Source organism: Heterocephalus glaber, unplaced genomic scaffold (genome assembly GCF_053883595.1).
Source record: "Heterocephalus glaber isolate CG9 unplaced genomic scaffold, H.glaber_assembly_v1.0 deba00001773, whole genome shotgun sequence".
Taxonomy (NCBI): Eukaryota; Metazoa; Chordata; class Mammalia; order Rodentia; family Bathyergidae; genus Heterocephalus; species Heterocephalus glaber.
In genome coordinates, this window is record NW_028258463.1 from 11,822,370 (window position 1) to 11,835,501 (window position 13,132).

General features: G+C 63.4%; 2 protein-coding genes and 1 long non-coding RNA gene across 9 annotated transcripts in view; 1 reads left to right on the forward strand and 2 right to left on the reverse strand.

The window, feature by feature from the left end:
* LOC147821074 (uncharacterized) overlaps positions 1 to 13,132 on the reverse strand; it is a 113,610-nt gene that overhangs the window by 70,601 nt on the left and 29,877 nt on the right. The window lies entirely within an intron of this gene.
* Positions 205 to 7,805, reverse strand: Dusp3 (dual specificity phosphatase 3). Of its 3 annotated transcripts, XR_015447762.1 has the most exons (4): positions 7,624 to 7,805; positions 5,440 to 5,666; positions 894 to 3,056; positions 205 to 675 (listed from the first exon to the last, which is right to left on the reverse strand). XR_015447762.1 is itself a non-coding variant. In XM_004859275.4 (3 exons), the coding sequence occupies exons 1-3, from the start codon at positions 7,746 to 7,748 to the stop codon at positions 2,851 to 2,853; spliced, it is 558 nt and encodes a 185-aa protein (XP_004859332.1). In that variant the 5' UTR covers positions 7,749 to 7,805; the 3' UTR covers positions 205 to 2,850. The 3 variants fall into 3 exon arrangements, 2 of the variants coding, with proteins under 2 accessions (XP_004859332.1, XP_021095926.1); XM_004859275.4 differs by having other exon boundaries at positions 205 to 3,056; XM_021240267.2 differs by lacking the exon at positions 7,624 to 7,805 and adding an exon at positions 7,168 to 7,388 and having other exon boundaries at positions 205 to 3,056.
* On the forward strand, positions 7,912 to 12,562 carry Cfap97d1 (CFAP97 domain containing 1). 5 transcript variants are annotated; one of them, XM_021240269.2, is made up of 7 exons: positions 7,912 to 8,145; positions 8,244 to 8,478; positions 9,035 to 9,132; positions 9,213 to 9,331; positions 10,253 to 10,376; positions 11,011 to 11,042; positions 11,185 to 12,562. In XM_021240269.2, exons 2-7 carry the CDS (start codon positions 8,355 to 8,357, stop codon positions 11,189 to 11,191), a joined length of 504 nt encoding a protein of 167 aa, XP_021095928.1. In that variant the 5' UTR covers positions 7,912 to 8,145; positions 8,244 to 8,354; the 3' UTR covers positions 11,192 to 12,562. The 5 variants fall into 5 exon arrangements, with proteins under 5 accessions (XP_021095928.1, XP_021095929.1, XP_087058527.1 ...); XM_021240268.2 differs by having other exon boundaries at positions 7,913 to 8,145; positions 11,011 to 11,067; XM_004859272.4 differs by lacking the exon at positions 9,035 to 9,132 and adding an exon at positions 8,944 to 9,014 and having other exon boundaries at positions 7,922 to 8,145; positions 11,011 to 11,067.

The following is a 13,132-nucleotide window of genomic DNA, read 5'->3' on the forward strand; positions in this document are numbered from 1 at the left end:
GAGGACCCAAGAACTACAAGCAACGCAAACTAAAGTGTGCTGTTAGGCAAAGCACAGGACGTCTGCTCTTTACAGGGAGACAGATAGGTCCATATACACATGCACACACACATACGCACACATGTGTGTGGCTCTCCCAGGAGGATGTGACGCTCAGTATGGCTTCCCGTGGGGAGAGGAACAAAAGGCTAGAGTAACAAGACCTCACATATCACTACAGCTTTCTGTGCTGCTTGAATTTATTACTCTACTGTATATAGCTTTACTTTTTAAATTAAAATGCTTTTAAAATTATAGTTAAGCATCAGTTTATATATTAGTTTTCTGCTTTAAGATTTTGTGTAGAGCAATGGAGAACTATGCTGCCATGAAGAAGGATAAACTTGAGTCCTTTGCAGGAAAACAGATGCACCTTGCGACCATACTGTTAAGTGAGATACATCAGACACGCAAGCGTGGACATTCCGTGGTCTCCCTTATATGAGAAACCCAAAGTATGAATAAGAAGCAAAATAAGAGAGGCAATAGAAAACAGGAAGATAGATTTTTTTGCAAGAGGGAAACGTGCCAAGAGATGGAGGAAGGGGAAGAGCTAAAATGCACTGCACAACTGCACCGGTTCCCGACGAGGAGCGTGCGCACTGCAGAGCGTAAACGTGGAGCCACAAAGAAAAACTGGAAAAATTCAAGAAAGGTTTCGTGTGGAAGTGAACCCTGTGCTGCGGGGGCTGCCAGGGACGAAGTCGCCCGGACCCCGGCGCCCAGCCGCGTCCAGCCCAGCCCCTTCCTCAGGAGCAGGGGCCTGGCCCCGTCTCGGGCGCGCTGGGGACGTGAGGACGCCCTGGCCGGCCGGCCGGCCGGACACCGCCGAAGCGGAACTGTCCTCTGCTCACCTCCGGGCGATGATTCCCTTTGAAAGCTGCAAAGGCAAACAGAGGCCAAGCGTTAAAGCGCGAAGGGACGGGCGGTCAGGAGGGCAGGCCTGCGCCTTCGTCAGGCGAGACGTTTATTTAGGCTGCGGTTTTAGTGCTTTTACACTGGGGACTCGGCAGACGGCAGACGGCAGACGGCAGACTTGCCCTTCTTTTTCCTTGTTGGCGGCAGTGGGGACGAAGCCCGGGGCCTCGAGGGTGTCAGGCAAGCGCTCTCCACGGAGCCGCCCCCAGCTCCCAGCCCACCTCATCCTCTGTCCGGAAAGTCACTCTCACCGGCAAAGCCCCCCACCTGCGGGCAGGAGGCTCGCGGGGCGCAGCGAAGCCAGCAGCCCCGGCCTGCCCCAGAGGGTCCGGACCTCGGCCACCACGAGGACGCAGCGCCCCCTGCTGGCCACTTCGCTGTGCGCGCCCTCTCCAACCTCGGAGCTCCAAGTCAACGGAGGGACTTGAGGGGTCCCCATGTTTACAGTGGTGGCAGGGAAAGAGCCCCGGAAAGTGCCCCTGCTTCACGGTCCCGACAAAACCCAGCCTGGCTCTCCTTCGGCCACAGCTCCGGCGACGCTGGGCGCTGGCTCTCAACACACACTGCGCCTCCCTCGGAGAGCCGTGAGCTAAACCTCAGGACCAAGTGTGGGGCTCCTGGGGTGACGGAGCCCCAGAGGAAGGCAGGAATTCTCCCTGTGGCCTTCCGCGTGTCCCCGAGAGAGGCCTTGCAAGGTGCCAAAGAGCCAGGCCGAGCTGTGGCCCCCAGCAGCTGGCTGCCCTGCGAGGTGACCCTGCCTGAGCCACTTCCAGGAGCATGGCAGGAAGCACAGACTTGGGGTGCTCCATGGGGACCCCACCTTGCACCTCCTTCTTGTGCTGGGCCGAGGGCTTGGGAGGTGGACCTGACCCCCCCCCCCGGGGAGGAGCAGCCTAGAAAGAAGGGAGCCCGCGCCGGAGAGCTGCGAGCCAGCAGCCTGGAGTCACAGCTCTCATCACCCGGACCCCATGATGTGGACCCCATGATGCGTGCGGGGGGGGGCTGCAAACCGTGGAGCAGGGAGCACAGCCACGCGGACGGCCGCTGCCCTCAGTGGGTGACCTGGGAAGACAGTAGCTGCTGTGGAGGTGCCCCGCACTCCCGCGCGCCCACAGCACCTTCCAGCCTTGGCTGGAGCCCAGGTGCAAAGCTGAATTCTGACGATGCCACACAAGTCCTGATGCCCCTCCACAGAGAGGAGGCCCCGGGCACAGGGCACAGCGGGGCAGCTCTGGCACTCAGGGGAAACACCTTGTGCCGGGCCCGGACAGTGAGGACGCTGACACAGAGTCACGACACCCAGAACAGGAGCCCCACACCCACACGCGCTGAGCTTGGCCGGCTCCTCCGCCGGCTCCAGGAATAGCAGCAGGGACCAGCGCAGCACACATGGGCTTGTGGCCCACGCTGATCCAGACAAAGCCCTTGAGGCTCCCAGTGCTGGGGCTGCAAACCGGCTGGACCTCTACCCCTGCTTGCTAGAAACGAAGCTCACACCCACAGCAGCACCTGGCAAGTGCTCGGCCGCAGGACAAGGAGGACAGGACAGCGCCTGGCACTGACACCTGAGGTGCGGCAGAGCCCCAGGGCCTTCATCAGGAGGTGGGGGCTCCCACCAGGACGACCCCCGGCATGGAGGCAGGGTGTGGATGGCCGTGGCGGCCCGGGGAGGACAGCTGGGCCGTGTGCAGCCATTGTCCTTACTGGGTTCGGAGCTGGGGGCCCCACCTCAGGGGACAGAAGCGACCAGATGGGACAGCTGGGAGCAGGACACCGGGCAAAGCTTCTGTGTCCCCGGGGGTGCGGCCCGGGGCTGTTGGGACACATGGGCAGGTGCCTGGTGACGCGGGGCAGGGGCACTGCGTTTCCTAACGGGCGTGGGGCGGTGGGGCCCTACAGCTTCCACCTCCCCTCCCGGCGGAGCCTGTCGTTGAGCTGGCACAGCTGGGCCAGGAAGCCGTCGTTGGGGCCAATCTCACGGTGCTGCCGCACGGTGCTCAGCGCCGACTTCACGTCCAGGTTCTGCCGCAGCATGAGGTAGGCGATGACCAGGGTCGGGGAGCGGCTGTACCCCTCGCGGCAGTGCACCAGCACCCGGCCTGTGGGACAGACGGGAGACGTGAGGGGCCCCACAGCCGCTGTCCAACAGTCCCAGGAGGCGGAGGCTGACAGCAGTGCCCGGCGGCTGAAGGACGGAGCTGACGCCGCACCACTGGGGTCTGGGGTCGCAGCTCACGGCCATTAAGGAAGCGGCCGTGACGGGGACCCGAGGGCTGGGCCACAGTGCAATCAGGTGACAACGATGCCATCTGGCCGGACACAGAGCGCGACACCACGCAACACCCCCTGGCTCTGGGGTGGGGCGGTGGCCCTGGGGACTGTGCACCCGGTGCGGGCGCAGCTGTGGAGGGGCCCGGGTGGCGTCCAGGCACTGCCTGTGTCTGCTGGTGACCGGGCCGCTCCCGAGTGCAGGCTATGACCCATCACGCACCGCCCCCAGGAGCCAGAGGAAGCGCAGGCCCAGCTGCACCGGGCACATTATTGTGGGAAGAGGGAACGGCCCGGGCAGAGTGCCACGGCCCATGCGGATGAACCCCAGTCCTCGTCGCGAGGGAGGAAGCGCCGCGGCCGGCGCACTGGGAGACGGAGCTGGGCACACACGCGGGTCCATGACCACGGCGGCTCCGTGGGCGCTCGGGAGGGGCGGCAGGAGAGGTGCAGAGGACAGGAGGACCGCGGGGGGCAGCGGGGGGCAGCGTGTCCACCCTCTTGGCCTTAACGACCTCTCCACAAGGGGAGCTGCCCTCCGCCTTGACGCTGAGACTCTCTGGAGAATGACATGCCCGTCACCCCGCCCTGCAGTCTGCTCCCCAGGGCGCCCACAGCTCTGCGCCCTCCCCTGCTGCACCTCTGCGGGTCTTGTTCCCTCTCCTGGCTCCCCAGGACACTCCTACCCAGCCCGGGGTCCTTTTCAGCTATTTCCTTGGTCAGCGTCAGGTTGCTGCGGCTCTCTGAGCCATGTGACCTGGGTCTAAGCTGGCTTGGGGCTGAGACGGGCAACGTGGCCGCCTGCAGTGCCCAGCGCTGTCCACACCGTCCGGTGGGCTGTGGGCTGTGGGCACCCTGCTGCTGCACCAACGTGGACCTCCAGGGCCTGGCCCGACCTGGGGACCCCAGGAACAAGTTTCCTGGAACCACGCTGCCGGCCTCACCAGCCAGCCCAAGACCACAGTCACGTGTGGTGTAAGATGGGTCAGGCAGCAGCCCCCCGCCCTGCAGCACCCCTCCCGCCGTCACTCGAGGTCAACAGCAGTCAGAAATTAAGTGGAAGACGCCCAAGTCTTCATTCTTGTGCCGTTTTGGGCACCACGGTGCCACCCGTGCCACCCTGCTCTAGCCGTGGGACACAACCGGCCCTCTGCCCAGGGGGCTGCTCACTGGCTGTCCAGGAGGCACTGGGCGTCCTGCGAGGATTCGGGTGCCCACACGGGGCTACTGACCGATAACCAACAGGCACCTGCAGACCTGGCATTCAGAGAAGCTGGGGCCTCAGCTGCGCTGGGCTCAGGGCTGGCTGCGGGCACATGGCTCCTGGTGCCTCCACCCAGGCGGGATGTGGAGCGGACGCTGCTGGCCCCAGCTCAAAGCGGACCCAGAGCCTGCTGTGCCCACTGCCTCGGCACCTCTGCCATCCCTGCCAGCTCTCGGACAGTGACAGCCTTGGTCCCGTGCCTTTCTGCTGAGTACTGCCACTCCATCTCCTGCCCATGGTGGACCCATGGGACTCGGTGTCCCCGTCCAGTGGCCCCCAGCAGTGTGCCAAGGACAGGGCACAGTGTATCCAGGGTTATAGACGGGGACCCGGGCCCAGGCAGGCAGCATGGAGCAAGGGACACCGGACCCAGCACCAGCCAGAGCACGGGGGGCATCTGCCGAGGACGGCAGGAGACCAGGCGGAGGGCAGGAGGGGTCCCTTCCGGGTGGCCCTGAAACAGGAAGTGACGCCAGGGTCCCCACGGCCCGACAGCACACACTCAGGTCAGGACCACACACTGACTCAGCTGGACAGGGCACCCGGACCCCGGGGGCAGCCATAGCAGACAGACACTCCTGCCTCCGGGTCACCTTGTCCTCAGAGGAGGACAGGGTGACAGCATAGTGGAGAGACCAGGGGGCACGGACGAGGACCTGGCCTGCTCTCCTGGTGCCTGCAGCTCCTGGGTCCCCAGCCTGTCGCCAGCTGCACGCAGTCTCCGGACCACGGCCTCACTGTGTCCCATGTCCCCCGGTTGGGAGAATCTGGCAGGGGCCACTGCCGAGCCCCCTGGCTCCATCACCTCAGGGCCGAGTCATAGGTATAACTGCCTTGGAAGAACTCCCCGTGGGTCCCGCCGTGACCTGGTCTCCTGGGCACCCGCTGAAACCACCCACCTCCCACTGGTCCCCGGGGTTCCCGGGGTCCTGGCCAGGCAGGGCCCTCACCGTTCTTCTGCACCAAGGCCTGCTCGATGAAGTCCGAGGCCCTCTCGAAGTAGGCGCTGAGATTGAACTCCTGCGTGTCGTTGGCCTTGATGCCCAGGTAGGTGATGCCCGAGCCCTGGTAGAAGCTGGCATTGGTGTTGACGTGCATGAAGGACCGGCCCTCGGCGGCGTTCAGGACGTGGGTGATGCCCAGCTTCTTCAGCTTGGTGATGTCCTGAGCCACAGACCTGGCGGGAGGCACGGCGGGTCTGACTGAGACGGGGAACGGTGCTCGGCACGGCACGGCACAGCCAGGTAGCCCCGCATCCCGGGCTTGGCGTCCTGTGACCTCCCTCCCCGCCTCCCTCCCTCCGGCCATATCCAGGTACCGGCAGCGTCCAGTCCCTAAATAGGCCGGCAGCTTCGCACCTCGCGGTCCCCTCTCTCCTTCCACCCTCAGAGGCATTCATCTCCTCATGGTTGCCCTAAGCTGCCTGTGCCTTGCTTTCCCTCTCTGTCAGGACGGAGGGAGGGCAGCAGAGGCCATTGCTCAGTGAGCCCCCACTGGCAAAGCCCGACTGCCCTGCAGCAACGTGCACGGCCGGGTGCTGCCAGCCCGAGGAACCGCGTGTGCTCCAGGCCTGTCCCCCTCATCTGCATGGTGCCGCGCTCACAGGGGTGAACGAAGTTGTCACGAGCCAGGCAGCCCCTCCCTGTCCCCTCGAGGGACCCACTAGCCAGGCCGCTGAAGCCCTTCCCGGGGAGCTAGCACTTGGGGAGCAGGCAGCCCCCAAATACCTCATCTGAATGGCTACAGTGCCCCTTTATTTCCTTTCCAGCAATAAAGAACCCCAGAGTGGTTTGTCCTTTCTGCAACAGCACCTCCTGCTGCATCTGCCTGTCACCTCAGTGGCCTGGGGAGGAAGGGACAGACGGCAACATCCCCAGGTGACAAGCTGCGGCAAGTCACGCTCAGATCCACTCAGAGGACAAGGAACTTTTTTCTTTCCTTCTTTCCCTCTTTTTTTCTTTCTTTCTATTTTCAGCCCTGGGAGTGAACCCAGGCCCTCGCATGTGCCTCACTCCTGAGCTGCATCCACAATCCTTTCTATTTAATTTTGAGACACGGTCTCAGCTGCCTGAACTCGGATCCTCCTGCCTCAGCCTTCCAAGCAGCTGGGAAGCAGGCATGCTCCACCACACCGGCCACTCGGCTGCCACTGGCGGTTCCCAACTTCGGCTCCCACTTTGGAGGCACTACGGGTCAGTGCACTGGACAGGCCCAGCGCCGCTGCGCAGGGCGCTGATGGGAGGCGAGGTTGCCCTTCGGCTGCTGCTCTCCCCACGAGGACACAGCGGAGAGAACGCAGACGGGCCGCCCCGCTGTGCCTTCCCGGGCGCCAGCTCACCCGCCCACACTCCGCACGACTCTCTCCAGCGTGGCTGGGAGCTGACGTGCTGCGCAGCGCGGTGGCTGGATGAGGCCCATCCCCTCGCTGCAGGGACCCCAGCCCCGCCTCACGGCCCACCCACCCACTCTTGAGTCAGCCCAGGAGGGCGCCTGTGGCTCTGGTGCTGGACTCTGACGCTGGCCCCCAGGCCAAGCCAGCCTGAGCTTGGTGCTGGGCGCCCTAACCCGGGCTCTCTCCGCCAGCAGCTGGGCGCCTCGGGAAGGGCAGGCCTGGGCCTCGCCTGCCGCTGGGAAATTCTTACTAATAGTTTGAATCACAGAAAAGTAGGGAACTCAACTCGAAAAGAGCTCCTGAGTGATAATAAAGGCACTTCCTGCTGTGGGACGGGTGCAGCATTTTCCAGGTGACAGCGGGGTCCTTTATGGGAGTCCTCACTGATTTATCCCACCCAGCCAACCGATCTAGAGGGGGCCCGACTCTCCATCCCACTTCCGGGTCTCTGGATTCTCAGTCCGGCCGGAAGGGACCACGCCCGACCCGGGACATCTGCGTGTTGCCATGGCAACGAGGGCAGACCTTGGGGTGAGCTCACTGCGGAGCCCAGCCAGGCAGCTGTCACATGACGCGCGGGCCGGACACTGGCCCGCGACACCGGGCCACCTGTTACATGGCCGTGGGGGCCCCGGGACCCCGACCCCAGCTCAGAATGAGCTCCAGGCTCCCCAGTCCTCTGCGCACCCCGCGACCAGGGGGACCCTGCGCCCGCACGCCCGCCCGCCCGCCCACGACTCACGCGTTGCCCACGTAGATGCGCGGCGCGACCTCGTTGCACGGCTGGCTGGGGAGGCTGTAGCAGCCGCTGCCGTCCGACAGCAGGTCATTGAGGTCCTGCACCGAGAGCTCGAACGGGCCCGACATGGCGGTGGGGCCTGCGCCGGCAGAGCCGGAGGGCGGAGGGCGGAGGGCGGAGGACTGAGGGCGGGGCCGGCAGCCGGGGTGCCCCGCCCAGCTCCCCCCCCCCGCCCCGCCGCCCCTCCCCCACCTTGCCTGGCCCCGCCCCGCCCGCTGGCCCCGCCCCCGCCCCAGTTGGAGGGGACAGGAATGCTGACTACTCTCCCCTGATCACAGCACAGTGTGTACCTGTGTCAGCTTAGCGCTCTGCATTCCAAAATACATAGATTTTATGTCAGTTTAAAAAACATCTGGGCGAGGGGGTGCATCCCTGTCATTCCAGCAGTGGGAGGCTGAGGCAGGAGGATCGCTGTGAGTTGGAGGCCAGCCTGGACTACGTAGCGAGAACTTGTCTCCAAAACAAGTAATAACAATAATAACAAAAATTCTTCTAAGTAGAAAGTAAATAAATACAGCAGGTCCCCGGGAGACAGCCAGGCACAGCTTCTCCTCCCTCCGCAGAGGCCCCTGATGTCACACTGGGGGACTGTGACAGCCTGCTGTGGGCACAGCTGAGCCCCTCCCAGAGCCACGGGCGCCTCCCTCCTGCTGGGACCCTAGGAGGAGGAGGAGATGAACAGTTCCCTGCACTACCTGGCCTACCCTGCGGTTGTCTCCAATCACAGGCAGACCACCGGCTTCAGGAGAAAACTGGACCTGGACCACTACCTCTCTCACCAGAAGCGGCTCCAGATAGGTCGGGCGGTGGGGACCTGCGGCCCAGCCAGGGGTGGGGGAACCTCAGGGACACTCAGGGCCACCCAGAGCCAGCCGGCTGGCCCGGCGACCCAGCCTTGCCCACGCTGCGTGGCTCAGGAGTTTGTCTTGGGACCGCAGCCTCAGCCCGAACTCTGTGGCTGGCGTCAGAGGCTGCTCTGGAGCATGGTGCCCAGTGTGGGCCGGTGACGCGGGAGGGTGGCTCGGAAGCTGTCTCGGGGCTGAAGGACACCACTGTCCCTAGATTGGACTCCATCCACATCCTCTCATCCTCTCATCTCTGAGTGGACTCCAGAGGTGTCACTTTGGGAGATTAAACCAGAATGAGGGGCGTGGCCGGAAGTCAAAACGCTATGGCTGTGACCCAGAGCTGGGCCCAGGGTTTCTGAGGCTGCTGTCCGGTCCCTGGGCTGTGACACTGTTCTTCTTGCCGTCCCCTGTCTAGTGAAGCCCACTGTAGACACCAAGCCCCCTGCGGCACACACACATCTCATTTTAAAGCTGCGCAAACTGCAGGTATCTTTTTCATCCTAAAGAGATCCAGCCCCAAGCCTCCAAGGGATCCACTGCTCCTGCCCGGCCGCCCCTGCCCCTTGGTGCCCAAGCGCTGCCCTGGTCTCCCTGGGGTCCTCAGGTGTGCTTTCCCACAATCCCGAGGGGCAGCGGCCCGCACTGAGCCGTGCGCGGCCCCATGATGGGCTGGGGCTCTTACAGTGCGAGCAAGAGAGAATCGACAAAATCGAGTACGAGAACAGGCAGCTGTGCGAGAAGATTGCCAGCATGTACTGTGGCCCCGCGAAGGTGGACTGCTGGAACTCATACTTCTCCAGGAGGTAGGGCCGTGCCGTGGAGGGGCCCGCGGGGCCCAGTGCGAGGCTCCCCGGGGGAGGGTCCCCAGGGACCGGAGACCACTCAGGAAGGAGCAAGGCTCAGAAGGGCCTCACGCCGGCGTGCCCAGACTTCACCGAGGACACTTGCTGAGCATCGCGGTGTGTGGGGCAGGCAGTCCGGCCTCCATGCCAGAATCCAGGTGGCTGTGCCTCGGGGCTCCGGGGCCGGAAGTCGGAGGCCAGGGCAGGGCAAACGCAGTGTTGGGTCAGGGCTGCTCGCTGCTGTGTGCACTCCTGGCTGCTGGCTAAGCTTGGCAGTGTGGGGAGGGGTTGCTCTCGGATAGGAGCATGGGTCCCACTGGGGCACCTGGTCACCCCCAAGCCCCTCCTATTACCACCACCGCCCTGGGTGAGGGTTTCAGCCTAGGAATTGTGGGGGACACAGGCGTCAGACCACAGCGCCCCAGCTAAGGCTGGGACATGGCGTTCTTTAGACCGGACCCACACCCGCTTCCTGGGTACCGCTATGTGCCACGCACCAGGAATGTGAAATGAGATTCATATTGCTGGCATGGTGGCACAGAGCCATCATCCCAGTACTCTGGAGGCTGAGGCAGGAGGATCACCTCCAGTTTGAGGCCAGCGTTGAGATGAACCCCAACTTGCCACCTGCCCTTGTGACTCATTTATCAGGCGTCGGCCCTGCCAGTCGCGGTCTCTGGGAGCCTGGACAGAAGGCCCGGGCCCAACACCCGTCCCAGACCCGCAGAGCCGCATCTCCCGGCAGGCAGTGGGGCTGGCACCCGGCGCCTGCGCGGCGGGGTCACCGGGCTGCCTTGCTGCCTGGGTGGGCACAGGTCGCGCTGCACGCGGGCGCCGCCTGGTGGTGAGCACCGCCCCGCCCACCTGTGTGGTCCTCTTCAGCTTGAACCGAGAAATGCGGAACCGCGAGCTCATGCGCATCACAGCGGAGAACCAGGCCATCCTGAGGCGGCTGGGCAACTGCAAGTCCCACTACGACCGCAGGGTGTCCGAGATGGACTGGCAGGCACGTGTGAGGCACCGGGGGCCCCAGGGCACAGCGGGTCACTCCGCCCAGAAGCCTCAGGGCACCTGGCAGCAAGGAGCTGTGAATCCCAGGCTCTCGGGAAACCACCGGGTGCAGGCAGAGCTGGGGCGTGAGGGCCAGAGTGCCGGCGTCTCGTGGGCACCGCTGCGCCGGTGCTGGGCACACTTGGTAGCATCTTCCTGCGTCCTCACTTCACCTCCACAGGCAGAGTAGGGGAGGCCCAAGGTGTTCCCCAGCTTGCTGACCGGCCCCTTACGCAGCTCCCCCAAGAGGCTGTTCGGGGGCGGGTGACAGTAGGGCTGTGTGGTTTGTGTGGTGCCGGACCTTGAACCCAAGGCCTCCTGCAGGCTGGGCAAGTGCTCTGACCTTTGAGCTACATCCCAGGCCCCCTTTACATTTTGCTTAGCCTGGGCACTAAGCAGCCCAGGAAGGCTTCAAACTTGTGATTCTCCTGCCTCAGCCTCCCAAGTGCTAAGGTTACAGGTGTGCACCACCGGCATCTCCGCAGTGTTTTGAAAGCCCTGCCCTTCCCGGCTTTGCTAAGCTTTCTTAGGACTTAGAACTTCAGCTGCAGCCCCAGTGAGCTAAACCTGTTTGATTTTCTTCCTTCCAGAACTCCAGGCGCTACATCCGGAACACAACCAGGTACCTTCTCTCCCAAGATGAGTAGGTAAGAGCACCACCCTGGCCCCCCGTGAGCCCTGCTCGGGGAGAGGCTGCCCCTGCCCTAGGGCTCCGGCACCTGCCCAGGGCCCTCAGCTCCTCCCCCTGCTTCCCCTACACGAAGGAAGTGACGCGCACCTGTCATGTGAGGCTTTGCGGGTGTCGGAGGGGAAGTCACCGAGGACAGGACACTGCCGAGGCTTCCGGGCCACTCTGAGTCTCGAGACCCTCAGGATGCCACAATAAAGCCCGGGACAATGGTGTCAGATGGTGGAGCTGCACGCATTTGTGTCGGGGTGATGGGGAGAGAAAGGGACGCAGGGACAGGAGGACTGGAGCGCCTCGTGGGCACGGCTCCGTGAACATCCCAGGCGGGAGGTGAGGTCCTGTCGCAGGCCTGCGGTGGCCAGGCTGCTGTGGAGCCTGATTGTGGCTGAGAGAACACGCTCGCTCCTGCTTGTGGCGGGCAGGGTGGCGGTTCTGGCCCCATGACCAGCGGGCAGTGGGCAGCAGGCCATCAGCATCGGTGCCAAATGCCACGGCCTCTCCGCGTTGGGTTGGAAATCCTCTCAGCAATAAACAGTGGACCGTGGTCTCCGCCCAGCCCTCCGCGGGCTCCAACCCTGTTACAGCCCTCCAGTCAGTCCCCGCCCTGGGGATGGCTTCTCCTAACTCTGATCCCGAAGTCCCCAAACAGCGGGGCTGCAGAAGGAGCAGGCCCACACCGCTCCTGCTAAGTCCCGGCCCAGCACCTCAGATGCCCACTTGCCTCAGATCTCTGGTTTCCAGGACGGCCCCTCGGTCCTGGCCCTTCACACTTTCAGGCCCCGATGGGCACATGTCGGCACTCACAGGGCAGCAGGGCTGTGCCTGGTTCTCCTGGCGCCCTCGCTCGGCCCTGCAACCGGTACGACACGAGGACCAGGAAAGCGATGCCAGGCAGGGCTGCACTGACAAGCGTGCTCCAGCACTGGTGCGTGTGCGTGCAGTGCTCTGAGGGTAAACAGCCGATGCCCAAGACACCCACACTATCAGCGGCAGACGCTCTCGTGCCACCCTCCCCAGCCCCAACGGCGGGCACGTAATCCGCTTTCCCGCTTTCACAGGTCTTACATAAACAGGTCATGCAGGAGACCCTTCCTTGTGGCATTAGTTTGGTTCTCTCCACATCATTTCCCTGAGGTTCATAGCCTGTCCCTTTTTGTTGCTGCGTAGTACTCCATGTTCCAAGCTATGGATGGATCATGATCAGTTCTACCATGAACAGAGCTGCCAGGGAGACCTGTGCACACGTTTCTGCATGAGACAGGATAGGATTCGCTGGAGAAGCCCAGTAGCAAGTGATGCAGCTGTTCTGGTCTTGGGGAGATCAATGCCAGTATCTGGGGTGTGACACTACTGCGGTCTGACCATGCGCCACCTCGGGGTCTGAGTGAGGGGTCCCAGGGCCCTCTATTATGTGCACATGAAACTCGTTATGATAAAGACATGAAAAATACCAAGATGCCCAAGTGCAAATTCGTTACTAACTGGTCCAGTCCTGCTTGGGCTGCGGGCCCGTCCTTCCAGGCACCAGGTGGGCAGCTGGGGTCGTCCTTCGTCGCCTGGTCCTCACTGCCCCCTGCTCAGTGCAGCCCCATCACAGTAGCTGCTATCTATAGGATTCCCACTGCTATGTGTGCAACAAAACCGGCTTTGTCTGGTTCGAGCAGTGAGATCATTTATGGAAAGAACATACATTTGTGAACAGTCTTTCCTAGGGAACTGAGGACCAGCTTCTCAGCACGGCTCACAGCCCATGGCCACCTGGAACAGACCTGGCTGCACGGCCACGATGGCCTTCAGAGGACCCACATTCTGCCACCCCGGTTGCCAGCCCGGGCACCAGGACGGTGAGGGGTCTGCGGGTGCCCAGCCTCAGCTGCTGGGGAGGGGCCACGTGGCTTCTCCCCTTGGGACGTGCTGCGCTCCGGCTCTGTGCAGGAGACAGCAGGCGCTCTGCCTGAGCTTGGAGGGGCCCTGGCGCCCCGCTCCACAGACCCGGCCTTTTCCAGATGAGTTTTTCTCCTACT

Bases quoted from the DNA above. Each gene is read 5' to 3' on its own strand.
- Dusp3 (XM_004859275.4), bottom strand. From the start codon at position 7,748: ATGTCGGGCCCGTTCGAGCTCTCGGTGCAGGACCTCAATGACCTGCTG. The intron at 5,667-7,623 runs GTGAGTCGTGGG...GCCTCCCGCCAG, and splicing joins CGCATCTACGTGGGCAACGC to GTCTGTGGCTCAGGACATCA. The intron at 3,057-5,439 runs GTGAGGGCCCTG...TCTGTCCCACAG, and splicing joins GGCCTTGGTGCAGAAGAACG to GCCGGGTGCTGGTGCACTGC.
- Cfap97d1 (XM_021240268.2), top strand. From the start codon at position 8,355: ATGAACAGTTCCCTGCACTACCTGGCCTACCCTGCGGTTGTCTCCAAT. The intron at 8,479-9,034 runs GTCGGGCGGTGG...TTCATCCTAAAG, and splicing joins CCAGAAGCGGCTCCAGATAG to AGATCCAGCCCCAAGCCTCC. The intron at 9,332-10,252 runs GTAGGGCCGTGC...GGTCCTCTTCAG, and splicing joins AACTCATACTTCTCCAGGAG to CTTGAACCGAGAAATGCGGA.